We start from the raw sequence: 19,347 nt of genomic DNA, 5'->3' as shown, positions 1-19,347 counted from the left end.
CATCTCTTATAAACAATTATTTCCTGTTTTTCAATTCAACTCATTCCTAAAACAGAATGTAGATAATGGTTGTTTTCCCGCATTACAAATCTAATTCTGATTCCACAGAGAGGGGTAAAACAATACAAAATAGGTCAATGAATAATGCTTCTCCAGAAAGACACACACTCATCGAACAAATGTATTCCTACTATGCCGGTGAGAACAAAAGCTCAGGAGAATAACACACTTTGGCCTTGGACCTCCACACGAAGATGAAAGACGAGCATTTAGGACAGTTTCTGATCAAAAGAAGCCAGGAATAAAGGACTCTGAGTGCAAGTATTCATCTTGAAGTGCAATCGTACGAGCACATGGGGATGAAGCATTTTCTCTGGAGAGACTGGTATTAGGTTTACGCGAAAAATGCAATTATGCTAGTACCTATTTTTACACAGTTCACTCACGGCAGCGGTTATTCAGACTGAGCTTTTTCTTTGTGTTTTTTGTCTGAATTATCAAATATATTAGCATTTAAGTAACGACGTTGGGAATCAGCGATGATTCCCTGATTCGATTCAAATTCAAAAGTTCTTGATCAAATTTTAAGTTATTATAACTAATTGCAGCAATATTTTTTTTTTACAGTGTACCATTCTGAAGTAGTAAAAATTTGTAACGAATCAAAACGTAAAATTGTTCGATCTAATATGACTGAGGGTTAAGTGCTTTATCATAAAAATACAGTAATCATGAAGGTTCATGAAGTTACTATATTCATGAGTGATTGTTCAGGATCGGTCTTAGGATAGTAAGTGGCTCACATGGGCGTCACTTTGTTTTAAAAACTGGTGAGGACAAACATGTCACAAAATGAAGGCTTGGCTCATGAATATTAATGAAGTTTTGGACATAATTTAACATGATCTTTTAAAAGCTTCTTCTGTATCATATACACCCCTGCTGCAAGCTAATTTTATAAAGTGATGGGGACAACATCGGCCACTGTAATTGACCTTTTACCAGGAGATTGATTGACAGGCGATCTGACCAATCATAACAGCCAATCTGCCATTTTGTCCGACAACAAACCAGACAGGAGAGTAGATTAATGTCTGTGGAATTGAAGTTGAAAAATGATGTGTATTGTTTCTGCATTTGAGAGAAGATACCTTCTGATGTTCATTCATGTTTATTTTAAAAGGGTCATATGATGCGATTTAAAGCTTGTTGTTTGCCATTTCTCTGATCACAAATGCAGACATGGTTTTTTGTTTACGCGGTAAAAAGACAGTATAAGTCATTATAATCCATAATTATGTCCCCACTGGATGCAACGAATGCCTCGTTTATAATGGGTTTTCATGTTTTTGAATCATCGCTCCGGCCTGACAGGGCATCATCACAGTATGGTGAGGGGCGTAACATTTCCGTCTCACGCTTGAGGTATTCGGCCAATCACAACGCACTGGATAGCTGGCCAATCACAGCACACCTCGCTTTTTTAGAACGATGAGCTTTGTAAAAATCGACGCGTTTCAGAAAGGCGGGGCATAGAGGAGAAACAATAATGTACAGTATGTGGAAAATAATGTGTTTTTTGAACCTTAAACCGCATAAACACATTTCATTACACCAAATACACAAAATAATGTTCTTTTTAGCAACATCATATGACCCCTTTAAGCTTTAACTAGTGAAGAGGATGATCGGTTCAGGAGCCACTTCGCGATCTGTCACAACACATTAGACAGAGCCACAAAACGGTATTTATTGTTCGAATTTCTTACAAAATGACAAAATTGGAAAGCTGAGACTTTGTTTCATACCAAAAGTAACTGCTCTGTCTTGTCTGTTGGCATGTTGTCAGTTTCCTCTTTGCTCCACAATGTATTTTGTGAGAACATGATGTGTGGCGTGAGAGTGCCAAGGCTTGTCGGACATGGGGGTTTGCGAAGGGTCAATTGACACCTATGGTTCCAGAGGAGAGTCGAGATGAGGTCAGAGAGATTAAAAAAAAATAGCTCTACATCCATTATGCTCCCTCATTAAGTCATAGAAACTAGCAAAAAAAGGTTGTTTTGAATGAGGAAAAGTCTTTTGCCGTGTGACTATTAGAAACACACACACGCTTACACTATCACGATAATGAAAGCCAATCAATTGTTGTCATAGTCGATTGCCGCCACCGAAACATTACTTTGTGAGAACCAAATATGGAAAACTAATGAAGTGTAATTGAAATTCTGCTGCATCCAGCGTTTTAAGAGAGTGAAATATTTCTCATTCAGTTTGTTATGGAAAAAAGCCGAGCTAATAGGGTCATCCTTAGCTAATGTGTGGAAATGTGCTGCACTGTTCAATTCTCATGGTGAGCATTCAATTTTAAGAGCCGTCGCACCCATCACGCCTGCACAGAAAATGACTTGCAAAAGCGGCCATCTCATTTCTGTTTTAGTGATCCCTCCATTCCTCAGAGGCAGTCATCCAGTGGACCCTCTTCCACACTCACAACATCTCTCTCTCTTCTCATCTGCACCTCCAGCACCTCTATAATCTCCTCTCTCACTCTCATTACTCCTTTTCTTTCCTGTCTCCGTCCTGAGGGAGGAAAGGTGGGAGAAGTCTGTCATCGTTCTCCCCTGCGGCTCTCCTTGCTAAGACACAAACCGATGGACTCCCTTAAACTGCTCTGTGGAGCGCTGCAGAGGCCCCGTCTGAATATTTGCTGCAGGTATGGGTATCATAAAGCTAGTCTCTTATCTTTTTAGCCTTTATTGTAGGCAGAGCTGAGAGAAGAATAAAGGGTAGGACATGATCAGAGAATTATATAATATATTATATAATTATATAACTTGATGGTGTACAAATAAGTATAAAATAAGTAAAATGATCAGTGGTGATTCTTATTACATTCTCAGTGCTGTAGTACACTTTTTTTTTTTCCAAATTGTTTTCTTATGAAAATCAATTGTTCTGTATTACCGTAATGACAATTTTTATGAAAAAAAAACTTGTCACTTTCTTTATGTATATATATATTTTTATTTTTTTTTAGTTTTTAGTTTAGTTTTTAAAAAATTTTCTTATGCTCACTAAGGCTGTATCTATTTGATCAAAAATACTTAAATAAACTTAATTTTGTGAAATATTATTGCAATTTAAAATAACAGTTTTCCATTTTAATATACTTTAAAGTATAATTTATTCCTGTGAAGCAAAGCAGAATTTTCAGCATCATTACTTCAGTCTTCAGTGTCACATGATCCTTCAGAAATCATTCTAATATGCTGATTTTTGATTAATGTTGGAAACAGATGTGCTGCTTAATATTTTTTGGGACCTGTAATACTTTTTTCAGGATTCTTTGATAAATAAAAAAAAGTTAAAAAGAACAGTGTTTATTCAATATAGAAATTTTGTCAATTTTAGTAAAATGTAGTAATTTCTTTCTTTTTTTAAGACATTAATACTTTTGTTTAGCAAGGATGTGTTAAATGGATAAAATGTGATAGTAAAGACTAGGGCTGCACGATAAGTCGCATGCGATATTTAATGCGCATCTTGTCAGAAAGCCGGTTCTGTAATCAGCGGTAAATCTCCATCACCTGCGGGCTTTCACATTGAGCAGCATTAACTACACAGAGCCGTTGTTCACTGACGAGCTGTGCAAAAAATCGCGCGAATATGAACGTGGTTTTGCGCAGCTCATCAGTGAACAACGGGCTCTGTGTAGTTAATGCTGCTCAATGTGAAAGCCTGCAGGTGATGGAGATTTACCGCTGATTAAAGAACCGGGTTTACTGATAAGATGCGCGTTAAATATCGCATGCGATTTATCGTGCAGCCCTAGTAAAGACCTATACTGGTAGAAAATATTTTTATTTTGAATAAATGCTTCTCTTTTATTTACTTTTCATTCATCAAAGAATCAAAGAAAAAAGTATCACAGATTTCAAAAAAATATTAAGCAGCACAACAGTTTCAACACTGATAATAAATCAGTATATTAGAATGATTTCTGAAGGATCGTGTAACACTGAAGTCTGGTGTAATGGCTGATGAAAATTCAGTGCTGCATCACAGAAAGTTTTTTTTCTGTATTTTTGATCAAATAAATACAGCCTTGATGAGCACAAGAGACTCCATTAAAAACATTACAGATCTTACTGATCCCAAACTTTTTAATGTCAGTGTATATTAAAATATAAATATATACATTCTTCTAATTCGATCTCTTTTTTCCCCAACTAATTTGCTCTTGATAGGTTTTGTGAAATTCATCCAACCGCTCAGCTATTCCAACACAGTTATTGAATTTTCAATGGATGATGTAAATCGGTACGATTTACTTTATAACCCCATCAACAGTAACAAAACAACACTGGTGTACTTCCTGCGCTCATCATTAACAAAGTTACTTGCCTGCCAACCAACCAGGAAAACAAATCGCCACTAAAGCAGTCATATCAGCGCATACACAGTAATCAAAACAAAGCCATTACAGCAGCTGTAAACCTAAATCTAGTGTACAGGTTTACATTCTCACAGCTATTCATGCCTCTGAGGGGATCCAGAGAGAAGGAGGGTGGCATAATTCACTCGATTTTTTTCCTTTTAATGTGCCTATGCCCAGGTGAATATGAGTGTACACCAAAAAATTTCAATTAAAAAACTATTCAAACTTTCTATTATTCATGAACTAAAGGGGGCTCTCTTTATTGGTTATGTATTATTAATATCCTAGCGCTCATATCAAAGATAATCCAATTTCATATCCAGCACTTGGAACCAAATTACAGTGGGTTTTTATTCATGGTTGAATTGGACCGTGGGGCTCGCTCAGGCTGGCCATTGTGCTGCCCACCATAGCTACAGTTGCCACGGTCACCAGAGAGCAGCCCCCGTCATATTGAGCTCTTCAATACTTTCACTATTGTTTTTTAAAAAAGCCATCATGTGACACAGATTTGGTCTGTAGCCGTGGCTGATGTATCAGATATAGAGCGCCGCTGATTAGATTTCCAAGGTAATGTTGGAACACGAGAGATTAATTGTGTTACAGTGAGGAGGAGCACTGATTCATCCCCCAGAATGCACTTAGACAAGTCAGCCCACATTTCACATTGAAGAGACTGCTAGAACATGGATGGTTTCCACTCCTCTTAATATGATATATTCTAAATACTGTTTGTATATATATGAGATCCACTCACAGGTGCAAAATGGAATTAGATTTGTGTCAAAAATATAGAATCAAAGTAATATACACACCACTGTTCAAAAGTTTGGGGTCAGTAAGATTTTTATAATTATATAACTTTTTTAAAAGAAGTCTTTTCAAACATCAAAAATACAATATAAACATTAATACTGTAAAATATTTTTACAATTTAAGCTGTTTACAATTCGAACATATTTTAAAATGTAATTTATTCCTGTGATGCAAAGCTGAATTTTCAGCAGCCATTACTTTAGACTCCAGTGTCACATGATCCTTCCGAAATCATTCTTATGTGCTGATTTAGTGCTTTTTTAAAACATTTCTTAATACCATTAATTTTGAAAAATTTAAAAGCTCCTTAATATTTTTGTGGATATAGTATAAGTATGTGATTTTTTTTTTTCCAGAATCCTTTGATTTAAAGAAAGTTCAAAATAAAAGCATTAATATAAAAGATTCATTTTCTGTAACATTATCAATTAATTTACTGTCACTTTTGATACATTTAATTCATCTAAAGTATTAGATAAAAAAAATAAATAAATAAAAATAAAAAATAAAAACGTACAGACCCCAAACTTTTGAATGGTACTGTTTATAGTAGCAAATCTGTTCACTTGGTTTTAACAATTTATTTGATCATCTCCAGGTTAACTCTGGATGTCTTTATTCTCTGTAAAGCTATGTTTGCTCAAAATGTTATACTTTTCCATTTCCATTGATAGGACAACACAGAGAGAAGGTAGACAGCGAAATCAGACAATAATGTGAATGACTTACCCAGATCCATGCTCTTAGATGACTTCACATGATTCTGCTCCATATGACCCTGCTGACCTCCGTCAGTCAAAGAAGCGTCAGCTGAACGAAGACCTGAACTCAGACTGGACACACACACATAAACGTGCGTTTCTTTATTATTTTTATTAAATAGTTTTAAGTCACTGAACAAAATATTGCACGGGTTTACTTTGCACGACTACTTGTTTTTTACTAGTCTGACAGAAAAACAGTCAACTACTCAGTGGGATTAGTGTTTAACTCATGAAAATCAATCACCATAAAATACTCATGTTCCACTTGCTCATTCATTGACACTTTATTATGTTCAGGATGGTTTAAAAGATTTCTGGTTTGTAAACACTACAAACTCAGATCATCTCAAGCCATATATTTGGCATTTACAATACAAAACTAATGTCAGATCATTTAGCTACACTGGGTTACAGTTTGTGGTCAGAGGAACTGTCCTCCTGATTTTGCCAAGTGCAGACAAATACTCAAGTCATGTGACCAACTGGTGTCAAAAATAATTAACTAGCCGGTGCAACCCCAACATGGAAAAAGAGACATGTTTGTCAATTTCGGTCCAAGGCAAATCCATGTTACCTCTGCTGGAGTGTCAGGCTGTCCTGTCTATGAGGATTAGCAGCGAAGCCTTCATCATCCCCTTCTTCCATGTGACTGTATCCCCCATTTGAAACTGTGAGAGAATGGGCAAACCGCAGAGAGAGAAAAGCAATCATTAGAGCTCTGAGGAAATATTAAAAAGACTTTTTTTCAAGATCCTTTGATGAACAGAAAACTTTCATCACATTATTAATGTCACAATTTAATGCATCCTTACTGAATAAAAATATTAATTTAATACTTTAATTCATTAATTTTGAACAGTAGTGTAAATAAAAAAGTGCGGCCTAAAAATACCTTATAAAAAAATAAATATACATAGCCCTGTTTTCTCGGTATGTACAGTAGGTTGATATATATATATATATATATATATATATATATATATATATACACATTTGTTTGTGTGATATATACAGTATACTGTCTTAACAGGTTAAAAAGGATGAAACCAACAGCCCAACAGAATGTGTAGTGAGGAGATGAAAGACAGGAAGCGCAGTTAGCAGGATGATGCAGTGACTGTGTACTCGGTTCATGTCTCATTTGCCTAAAGAGACTACACACTACTGTTGCCTGGCTCTCGCTAGTCAACACAGAAGCTTTAAACCACCTGCTGCAGAAACAAAGACACAACGAGCCGTTTCTAAGTGTGTGTATATAACTCAAGGGCAGTTTATGAGCATTTATCCAGAATTCTCCTTTATTATTTAGTTGATGTTTTCAACAACTGTGTCTGGAGCCCCACATGACAAAGACCTCATTAATGTCTGTTAGGCCAAATAGTGCAGAACCAAAACGAAGGCTGGAGGTCTTTGTCTAAAGGCCAACAATGCACAATTGAAAACAAATGCCTCAGATTCCCAGACACTTAGCGAATGCATTTTATAAACAATCTACAGTATGAACAGTTCCAGATATAGACTGAACCCTTGTAATCATTTCCTAAACCATTTCCTTTAGCAGAGTCAACTGCTTATGACAGCTGCTACAGTAGTTGTTGGCTGTGGAAAAAAATGAGAATAAAATTAATGAATAAACACCATAAATTAACATTATAAAAAATGTATTATAAATCTAAAATGAAAAATATACATTTAAAAATAGCAAACACACACACAAAACGCTGTTACAATATATATTCGCTGTCAAGTAAATGTGAAATGCATATAATTAATTTAATTAATGACTAATTATTTTTGGCAGAGAAATCACCCCACCAACCCCCCCAAATAGAAAGTCGTTATTGTGTTAAATGAGAAAATCATTGAATATATTACAAAAAACATGCCTTTAGAGAGAAATGTTTTGATTCAACATTGCAAAAAGAATGATAACACATGGTTATTAATGTTTTTGTAATTGAACATTGAAATTACATGTTTTTTTTAATTAAATGATACTCTAAAACTTAAACTAAAACTGCCCGAAGACGACAGCAAGTCACTGTCTTAAAATGCCCCTATTATGGATTTTTGAAAATTACATGGATTTTTTTAAATTACCTTTCATGCAGAGTGTAACACAGCTCTAAGTGAATGAAAACATCTTGCAAAGTTTTAAATCTGAAAGTGCACCGTGTATAAAGTTATCGTCTCTTAAAAGAAAGAGTCGACTCTGAATCGTTTGGTGTCAAACGAAACTGAATCTGAGTCGTTTTTAGAACGAATCCCAAGCCGTTTCATGTTGACGTCAACATGAAACATTACCATATTGCCCGCCCACTTGTTGGGCTTTTCGCGTTGGCCTGAATGAAAATGCAAATTCATTCTTTGCCACTAAGTGGTGCTTTTGGAGCGGTAAAAATAGCGGTTTCCCCGGTAACGCTGTACACAAAGCAGAACTGAGCTCACAAACGCTGCTTTATCAGGGATTACAGGCAAGATGACATTAAAATGAGACCAATCGGACCAATCACCGCAGATTAGCGTCACGCAAAGGAGGGGTTTGGAAAAATGAATCGTTAAACGAATCGTTTGGGAGTCGTTGAGCAAATAAGGTAAAAATAAGACAATAAAAGTGTTTTTTGGCCTTGCATGCATGCCAACCTGTTGTTGGGGACTCCCAAAACCAAATATGAATCTTTTTCATTACCCATAATAGGGGCACTTTAATGAGTGAGTCATTCAGTCAGTCATTCAACTGATTCGTTTAAATGTGATTTTCTTTATGAATGGGCCAATAAATTATTGGTATTCACACGAAATACCGCTGTGCCTCGCTCGAAGACGCACAACAGTTCTGCTGTGGCTTTTTTTGGAACTATTTTCATTTGTAAAATTTATCAGAATAGACTATATTGACAATATTGTGTCTAAAATGTAACACAATATTAATTTCTTGTTTATTAAACTATTGTATAAAATCAATATCACATTTGCAGTCATGCACATATTAGGGAAAAGAGCACTCTAGCTTGTGTGAAATTACTAATCTACTGTACATCATATGATAGAAATATATGACAAAAAAAACATACAGTGGCATTTTTGCCCTCACATCTTCAATTTTAGGAGCGCATAACTGCATTTTATAGGCTACATCACAAATTCAGCCCTCGTCCTGCATCATGTTCATCAGCAACCATATGAATACATAGCCTATAGATAGTTTATTGCACAGAAACACTTGTTTGCTCTGAATGTTGTCATGTGAACTTGACATAGCATAGCTTGATTTCGGTGAACTTTAGAAAGAAAAAAAATTCAATAAAATACAAAACCATAAGATGTTTAACTTCTTCCTGTGGGTTGCTGGGATATGGATAGCACGTTGTTCTCTGTCTTCTTGATGGAGTGTCTGTGTTTTGGCGGAGTGGAGCTGGATATCGGGCCTGACAATCACATAGATCAGTGCGCCCCACCCAGCAGAACTTCATCATTACTCATCAGACTGCACTGGGATGACTGCTTATTAGTATTATATATCTCATCTGTTTGTGTGCTGCATAACTGCCATAATACATCAAGCGCACAGACGCATACATGCATGCTCGCACACACACGTGAACACACACACACACACACGTGAACACACACACACACACACGTGAACACACACACACACACACGTGAACACACACACACACACACGTGAACACACACACACACACACGTGAACACACACACACACACACGTGAACACACACACACACACACTTGAGAGATGAACTGATGTCGGAGTGAATGAAAAAATGGATGTGTGTTGCATACAAACGCACGTACACACATTCGCAGCTGCACACACTCACAATTATTTATGTGCTAAAGTGTGGCGTAGTCGAAATGAAATAAGCTGTTCCTTCAGAAGATGATGGATCAATGGCTCTTCCAGCTAAAACAGGGTTATTAATCCCAAACGGTGTGTGCTACCAGACCTCTCGCCTGCACTAGCAAAACACCTCCTTATGTAAAACATTAACTGAAATAAAAGCCATGTTTCTCTGCAAGAGGGCTGGGTATGAATCTATTATCACAGACACTGGACAGATATAATATTTCACATCTGTGTACAATATTCATAATGACAGTGAGCGGAACAGGGGAGGCTTGGCTGCAAGAGTATTGCTATGAGAACATGAGGCATTTCCTGTAATGAAAATATTGTGTTACACACACACACATACACACACACACACACACACACACACACACACACACAAAAACAGTATATATTGTAGAAAAATTAATGGGAGAAATTACACTCTCAGTATGGCAGCTGTGGGAACTGAAGTACCATCTTTGAGTTAAAAGCCCAATCGCCTTGGCAAAGTCATCAAATTACTGTAATTACTTTAGTCTGAATTACTCTACAACACACATGCGCATTAGCTGGAACTAATACTAATGACAAATACTGTTTTTAGCATGATTTGAGATACCTCTGGAAACAATTTGATGTGAACAAACATTTGATAAACGTAAAAAAGGCATTCTAAATCAAAAACCTTTTTTAAATGTATATTTAACATCTGACAGGAAACATCTTAGAGATGTAATGCAGATGTATTGTATTGTCTTCTTGATGAAAACACACACATCAAACAAACGCCTCTGCAATTTACATGTGCTATCAGGATGTTACCAAAAAATAATGCTGACTGTTTTAGATATTTCAATCTTACAGTCTTTTCCAATTCAAACAGATAGGAGCTGGACCAGCATGACTAGAAATAACCGCTGAGGAACATAGTCAAGATGGGCATCGAGTGAGATGCTCTTCAAGACTTTGACAGATGTCACCACAAATAGCTAGTTTCAACAGAAAGCATGCTGGGAACTAGAGATAAGTGAACCTTTCCAGCTTTTCTTTGAGTGTTTATAATAGCTGTGGCCTTGTGGTTAGCACATATGCGCTAACGAATTTAGCTGCCCATGCATTCAACACGCAACGCATCATTTTCCTATCTCTCATTTTCTTTCTGCTTTCCTCTCAATAAAAATAACTTAAGTATCATTGCAGTCTAGGACATGTACCACAATAATACCATGCTTTTGTACATCCACTATGGAATACCATGGTATTTTTTGAAGTACCTTGTAATATTATTAGTGCTGTCAAACGATTAATCGCATACAAAATAAAAGTTTTTGTTTGCATAATATATGTGTGTGTTCTGTGTATATTTATTATGTATATATAAATACACACATAGTATATATTTTGAAAATATTTACATTTACATGTCTATATTTATATTCATACAATTTATATTATAAATAAATATATTTAATATATAAACAACATCTTTTTCTGAAATACATACATGCATGTGTGTGTATTTATATATGCATAATAAATATACACAGTCCACACACATATATTATGTAAACTAAAACTTTTATTTTGGATGCGATTAATCGCGATTAATCGTTTGACAGCACTAAATATTATGTAAATACTATGATATATGAATACAGCAATCATTCAGTACCATGGTATATGTAAAGAACCATAGTATTATCGTTTGATACATCATCGAATTTGACCCTGTACCATGGTACCACAGTGCTTTTTTGTAAATGATAGCAAAGAAGGTCTGAAACGAAGCAAATAAACAAAAATACTCTTAATTTAAACTCCACAGAACTCAAAGTTCATCTTCTCATGAAGGCGTTAGAGGGTAGAGAAAAACCCGTCCCACACCAGAGATGGACAGAGTTCAGAAACAGTAATATTCATACCATCCCACACTTCCGCCCTCTCCTCAGCTCCCAGCCCACTGTTATACAGGGTTATAATTAGAGCGATTCTCCCGAGGAGCACCACTTCAAAAGCAAACACAATACACATACATATGTACGAAATCATTAGCTTTCATTTACAGCTCAAACAACTACCAGTAAATTACTTCCCTCAGCCCAAATGGCTATGCCACGCTAAAAAATTCAGCACTCTCTTAATGAGGGCATTATGCATTTTAAATTGTTTGCTACGCTACGTTACGAGCGGACCGCATTACTGTTGCGCCTATGGAAACATGGCCTAGATAAAGCGCACATCAACTTAATGATTTCAAGGTCAGGGCGAGAGAAACCAACACAAACACACAATCACAACACGAGGGGAGGGCTTGGCTTCCTTTTTTCTGCCTTCTTTGCTGTCATACTTTCTTTGCTTATGATTCTTTGCTTATACCTAGAACCATTCACGTTGTTCTCTGTCTTCTTGATGGAGTGTCTGTGTTTTGGCGGAGTGGAGCTGGATATCGGGCCTGACAATCACATAGATCAGTGCGCCCCACCCAGCAGAACTTCATCATTACTCATCAGACTGCACTGGGATGACTGCTTATTAGTATTATATATCTCATCTGTTTGTGTGCTGCACAACTGCCATAATACATCAAGCGCACAGACGCATACATGCATGCTCGCACACACACGTGAACACACACACACACACACGTGAACACACACACACACACACTTGAGAGATGAACTGATGTCGGAGTGAATGAAAAAATGGATGTGTGTTGCATACAAACGCACGTACACACATTCGCAGCTGCACACACTCACAATTATTTATGTGCTAAAGTGTGGCGTAGTCGAAATGAAATAAGCTGTTCCTTCAGAAGATGATGGATCAATGGCTCTTCCAGCTAAAACAGGGTTATTAATCCCAAACGGTGTGTGCTACCAGACCTCTCGCCTGCACTAGCAAAACACCTCCTTATGTAAAACATTAACTGAAATAAAAGCCATGTTTCTCTGCAAGAGGGCTGGGTATGAATCTATTATCACAGACACTGGACAGATATAATATTTCACATCTGTGTACAATATTCATAATGACAGTGAGCGGAACAGGGGAGGCTTGGCTGCAAGAGTATTGCTATGAGAACATGAGGCATTTCCTGTAATGAAAATATTGTGTTACACACACACACATACACACACACACACACACACACACACACACACACACAAAAACAGTATATATTGTAGAAAAATTAATGGGAGAAATTACACTCTCAGTATGGCAGCTGTGGGAACTGAAGTACCATCTTTGAGTTAAAAGCCCAATCGCCTTGGCAAAGTCATCAAATTACTGTAATTACTTTAGTCTGAATTACTCTACAACACACATGCGCATTAGCTGGAACTAATACTAATGACAAATACTGTTTTTAGCATGATTTGAGATACCTCTGGAAACAATTTCACACACCACACACACACACACACACACACACACACACACACACACACACACACACACACACACACAAAAACAGTATATATTGTAGAAAAATTAATGGGAGAAATTACACTCTCAGTATGGCAGCTGTGGGAACTGAAGTACCATCTTTGAGTTAAAAGCCCAATCGCCTTGGCAAAGTCATCAAATTACTGTAATTACTTTAGTCTGAATTACTCTACAACACACATGCGCATTAGCTGGAACTAATACTAATGACAAATACTGTTTTTAGCATGATTTGAGATACCTCTGGAAACAATTTGATGTGAACAAACATTTGATAAACGTAAAAAAGGCATTCTAAATCAAAAACCTTTTTTAAATGTATATTTAACATCTGACAGGAAACATCTTAGAGATGTAATGCAGATGTATTGTATTGTCTTCTTGATGAAAACACACACATCAAACAAACGCCTCTGCAATTTACATGTGCTATCAGGATGTTACCAAAAAATAATGCTGACTGTTTTAGATATTTCAATCTTACAGTCTTTTCCAATTCAAACAGATAGGAGCTGGACCAGCATGACTAGAAATAACCGCTGAGGAACATAGTCAAGATGGGCATCGAGTGAGATGCTCTTCAAGACTTTGACAGATGTCACCACAAATAGCTAGTTTCAACAGAAAGCATGCTGGGAACTAGAGATAAGTGAACCTTTCCAGCTTTTCTTTGAGTGTTTATAATAGCTGTGGCCTTGTGGTTAGCACATATGCGCTAACGAATTTAGCTGCCCATGCATTCAACACGCAACGCATCATTTTCCTATCTCTCATTTTCTTTCTGCTTTCCTCTCAATAAAAATAACTTAAGTATCATTGCAGTCTAGGACATGTACCACAATAATACCATGCTTTTGTACATCCACTATGGAATACCATGGTATTTTTTGAAGTACCTTGTAATATTATTAGTGCTGTCAAACGATTAATCGCATACAAAATAAAAGTTTTTGTTTGCATAATATATGTGTGTGTTCTGTGTATATTTATTATGTATATATAAATACACACATAGTATATATTTTGAAAATATTTACATTTACATGTCTATATTTATATTCATACAATTTATATTATAAATAAATATATTTAATATATAAACAACATCTTTTTCTGAAATACATACATGCATGTGTGTGTATTTATATATGCATAATAAATATACACAGTCCGCACACATATATTATGTAAACTAAAACTTTTATTTTGGATGCGATTAATCGCGATTAATCGTTTGACAGCACTAAATATTATGTAAATACTATGATATATGAATACAGCAATCATTCAGTACCATGGTATATGTAAAGAACCATAGTATTATCGTTTGATACATCATCGAATTTGACCCTGTACCATGGTACCACAGTGCTTTTTTGTAAATGATAGCAAAGAAGGTCTGAAACGAAGCAAATAAACAAAAATACTCTTAATTTAAACTCCACAGAACTCAAAGTTCATCTTCTCATGAAGGCGTTAGAGGGTAGAGAAAAACCCGTCCCACACCAGAGATGGACAGAGTTCAGAAACAGTAATATTCATACCATCCCACACTTCCGCCCTCTCCTCAGCTCCCAGCCCACTGTTATACAGGGTTATAATTAGAGCGATTCTCCCGAGGAGCACCACTTCAAAAGCAAACACAATACACATACATATGTACGAAATCATTAGCTTTCATTTACAGCTCAAACAACTACCAGTAAATTACTTCCCTCAGCCCAAATGGCTATGCCACGCTAAAAAATTCAGCACTCTCTTAATGAGGGCATTATGCATTTTAAATTGTTTGCTACGCTACGTTACGAGCGGACCGCATTACTGTTGCGCCTATGGAAACATGGCCTAGATAAAGCGCACATCAACTTAATGATTTCAAGGTCAGGGCGAGAGAAACCAACACAAACACACAATCACAACACGAGGGGAGGGCTTGGCTTCCTTTTTTCTGCCTTCTTTGCTGTCATACTTTCTTTGCTTATGATTCTTTGCTTATACCTAGAACCATTTCCAGCAGTCAGAGAGAGAAAAGAAGGAATATTTTTGAACTGCATATATTTATGAGCGTGAGAGCATCGGTCTGTCAAGGAAATAAACAACGGGGAGAAGCGTGAGGTGTCAGGGAGGGGAGATATGAAGCTGATGCGGCTGATTTTGGACTATTTGTATTATTTCTTAGCATTGTGCACTCTGGGAATCCCAATGAGTACAGTGTGTGCGAAACGGGAAAAGCTTCAGACGCATGAAGCAGGCAGCTCCATTTTAAGCCCCTCTCTCGATCTGTCTGTCTCTAGTTTTGTTGAAATCCTGGAGGGAGGAGTGTTACTCTTTCATGTTCGGTTAAAAGGATGGTCCACACGACAGGCTATGCACACAGGCATTTCACATGAAAAGAATTGCAAATGTGCTCCAATTCTCAGACGAGTTAAACTTCCAGTTTCTAATACAGCTGTGATAAAAGAGTCTTTCTAGGCATGAAAGAGAGACGAAGAAAGATAGCATATGTATGACAAGCACACTGCATTGATAGTGACATTCATGTACAAACAGATTTCCAGTATGGCACGTGAACAGAAAACTGTTACAAAACCCAGTTAGCAGTGTTTAAAATGTCTCAATATAGTATACTTGTCTCCATAAGGCAGACAAATCCATGCGGAATAAAACTGATATTAAATTCTATCAATAATATTAGGGAATGACTGATAGGACATTGATAAGCTGATAATTGTTTTTATGTTGTTTGATAACCGATGAATGAACAATGATATTACAATTCTATATTATTCTGTCTCAACAGATTTAAAAACAATTAAAGGGGTCATATGATGCTTTTTTAAAGATCATTATTATCTCTTTGGTTTTGAGACTTTAGTCTTTGCAACTTCAGGGATCTTATCTATGCACAATCAGCTTGTAACACTCCAAAGAGAAAGGAAAACTTGAAATCGCATCATATGACCCCTTTAAGCCTCATAATATTATAATGTACGGTATGAAAAATAGACATACTTAAGATTTGCTAAAGATTACATTTAACAGTCTTATTAACTAATTACTCCTTGAATTATCAAATTTAATACAAATGTAAAATAGTGAAAATAATAATTTTTACTTTTTTTACTGTACTTTTTTCTTTGATCAAATAAATGGAGTCCTGTTGAGCATTAGATAATTCTCTCAGAAAGACTCCATTCATTTGATTAAAGAAAAAAGGTATAGTACAAAAAAAGTACAAATTGTTACAATTTCAAATAAATGTTTTCTATTTATTTTAAAATTAAAATTACATTTATTACTGTGATGGCAATGCTGAATTTTCAGCAGCCAGTCTTCAATGTCACATGAGACTTTTAATATGCTGATTTGCTGCTCAAGTAATATTTCTTATTATTATCAATGTAAAAAAAAAGTTGTGTTGCTTAATATTTCTGTCAAAACCTTTTTTCTGGAGTTTTTGATGGATAAAGTTATAAAAACAACATCCATTTGAAAAAACCTTTGTCTACTCATACATTATATGGTTTGTTTTTCATTCTACAAAAGTAATTTTGTGTTTAGACGTCAAATGTACTATTTGTTTTGTTTCTACTGCCCTTAAGTCAAAATGAAGAGTCAAACTTTATCAGTCTAGCTGATGAAAAGGCAATCTGCAAGCAAATGCGCCGCAGACGACAGAAATATATTAGCACTAGATATCTGTGTGGCCTTCTCCTTGAACGTCTCATTGCGGCACGGACCGACTGTGAGATAAAGACACAGCGAGCCCATCACTCACCCGCACATCGCTCGTAGATCCTGTTCATCACCATGGGGGGCTGAGTGCTGCCATCTGATTGGCCGAGGTGCCCCGCCTGCCCCACGCAGCTATCAAAGGATCGATTGAGAATTCGCCGTGCTTCCTGGAACTCCTGCGAGAGAAAATGAGAGAAGTCGTGTCACTGTATCGATTCTGTTTGTGAATTATGGAAACAGAAGAGGCAAATCAGAGTGCCGGGATAGGTAAAGACTTTCAAATAGCAGGCGGATCGTTACGCCGGCTTCGGCATTCATCACAAAACAAATACCACATTGAGACTCGGGTTTTGGAGGAAGGAAGAGAACAAGAGATGAAAACAGCGCAAGAATCTGCTCCTGGAAGTGCTCTTAATTCATCTGATTAGTCTAGATGTCAGTGGCATGAAGGATTTAAGCCACTCACACAGATGTTACAGATTTTCCCCAGAGAGAAAGACAGAATGGTAATTCATTTAATTATCTTGCCCCCAGGCCTGAAGCGCCACTATGAAATATGTTAATTCGATTGGCAGGTTTCAAATGCTGGAGAGATTCAGGGTGCAGCGCATCAGATGGGTCTTCTAATGGCCTGTTCGTATACTGCACATGCTGCCCGCATTCGGTTAACTCTGGATCATTAGGAAAGCAAACCGCTCGCATAAAATATTGTAAATCAAGGTGTATGTGCGTGTGTGTGTGTTATTTTTTGAGCCCATGAGTGTCTGAATGTCTGAAAACAGTAATTATGGAGAGGGCCAAGAAGTCGTGTCTCCACTGGAATAGGGGGCACCTGTTCAGCATTGTTATGTTTAAACATTCATGTTTTAATGTTAATATTTGCCTGACGTGACCGGCCAATATGTAGCAGACTAAAGGCTGGAATACACAAAAAAAAATCAGAACAGATTTTAAAATACTAGGCATCATACACGTATTGACATTATAAATGGTTAGAGAATAACCGGGCATCATACACTAAATGACTGAGTATCAACCACTACCTGACTTTCAAGTAGCACCGAACACAAACTCATCTGCTGTTACGAGATGCATGACAAATTAAAAGAATTGCTTCGTCCAAATATTAAATAGTATGTAAAAAAACAGCACAGCAAAAGAATAGTGCGTCCAAATTCATAGTATTCGACAAACAGTAGGCGGAAAGTAGCCGGATGTCATACTACTTCAGTGCAGAGATTCTCAAGTGCACATTTGATGGAGACTTCTATCCCATGAAGCCATGGGAGTGAATTTGTGAACGGCAGTAAAGCGACACAACTGACACTGGTAGGTCATGTGACAGTGAAAACATGGCGGATGTACAAAACCACCACTGGCTCTGCACCCCTTTACCTAAATTCATTACTTCAGACTTATGTGCCCTCTAGAAGCTTGCATTCTGCAAGTGAACGTCGCTTTATTGTGCCATCCCAAAGAGACACAGAATCACTTTCACAGACTTTTATATTAACTGTTCCCTCCTGGTGGAATGACCTGCCCAACTCAATCCGAGCAGCTGAATCCTTAGCCATCTTCAAGAATCGGCTAAAAACACATCTCTTCCATCTTTATTTGACCCTCTAACTCTAGCACTCTCTACTCTAATTCTATTCTTAGAAAAAAAAACTGACCCCTTTTAGACTTGCACTCTATTCAATTACTAACTGCTTGTTTTCTTATAAAAAAACCCAATAGCTTCTCTAATCTTTTTGTATTCTATCTATTTATCTTTTTATTTATTATACAATTAACAAAAGCAAAAAAGGCCTCTTAACACTAGCTTGCTCTATTCTTTTTCTATTCTATCTGTTTTCTTTTGATTTATTATATAATTTTAAAAAGACCTTGCTACGTGTACTGCGTTAGGCTAACTGAGACTTGTTATAGCACTTGCATATCAATGCTCTTTTATTGATTTTGATTGCTTCCATTGTCCTCATTTGTAAGTCACTTTGGATAAAAGCGTCTGCTAAATGACTAAATGTAACTGTAAATCAGACACTTGAGGTATTCGGGCCAATCACCACGCACTGGATAGCTGGCCAATCAGAGCACACCGCGCTTTTTAGAAGCTTTGTAAAAATCGACACGTTCAGAAAGGCGGGGCTGAAAGGAGCAACAATAATGTACAGTTTGTGGAAAGTAATGTGCTTTTTTAACCTTAAACCGCGTTAACACATTGCATCATACCAAATACACAAAATAATGAATTTTTAGCATCGTCATATGACCCCTTTAAATTCTCT

The 19,347-nt window shown here is 36.7% G+C and overlaps 1 protein-coding gene across 6 annotated transcripts in view; it reads right to left on the bottom strand.

Annotated features, from left to right (window-relative positions):
- pard3bb (par-3 family cell polarity regulator beta b) overlaps nt 1-19,347 on the bottom strand; it is a 336,571-nt gene that overhangs the window by 128,911 nt on the left and 188,313 nt on the right. For all 6 annotated transcript variants that reach the window (XM_016486505.1, XM_016486504.1, XM_016486507.1 and 3 more), the window contains 3 exons: nt 17,103-17,235; nt 6,593-6,686; nt 5,984-6,087 (listed from right to left, as the gene is read on the bottom strand). In XM_016486505.1, coding sequence (XP_016341991.1) covers nt 5,984-6,087; nt 6,593-6,686; nt 17,103-17,235 — 331 coding nt within the window. The remainder of the gene's footprint in view (nt 1-5,983; nt 6,088-6,592; nt 6,687-17,102; nt 17,236-19,347) is intronic.

This window comes from Sinocyclocheilus anshuiensis, unplaced genomic scaffold (genome assembly GCF_001515605.1).
Source record: "Sinocyclocheilus anshuiensis isolate Anshui unplaced genomic scaffold, SAMN03320099.WGS_v1.1 scaffold9, whole genome shotgun sequence".
In the NCBI taxonomy this organism is placed as follows: Eukaryota; Metazoa; Chordata; class Actinopteri; order Cypriniformes; family Cyprinidae; genus Sinocyclocheilus; species Sinocyclocheilus anshuiensis.
The sequence above is the reverse complement of the archived record's forward strand: the minus strand, read 5'-3'. Positions and strand labels throughout refer to the sequence as shown.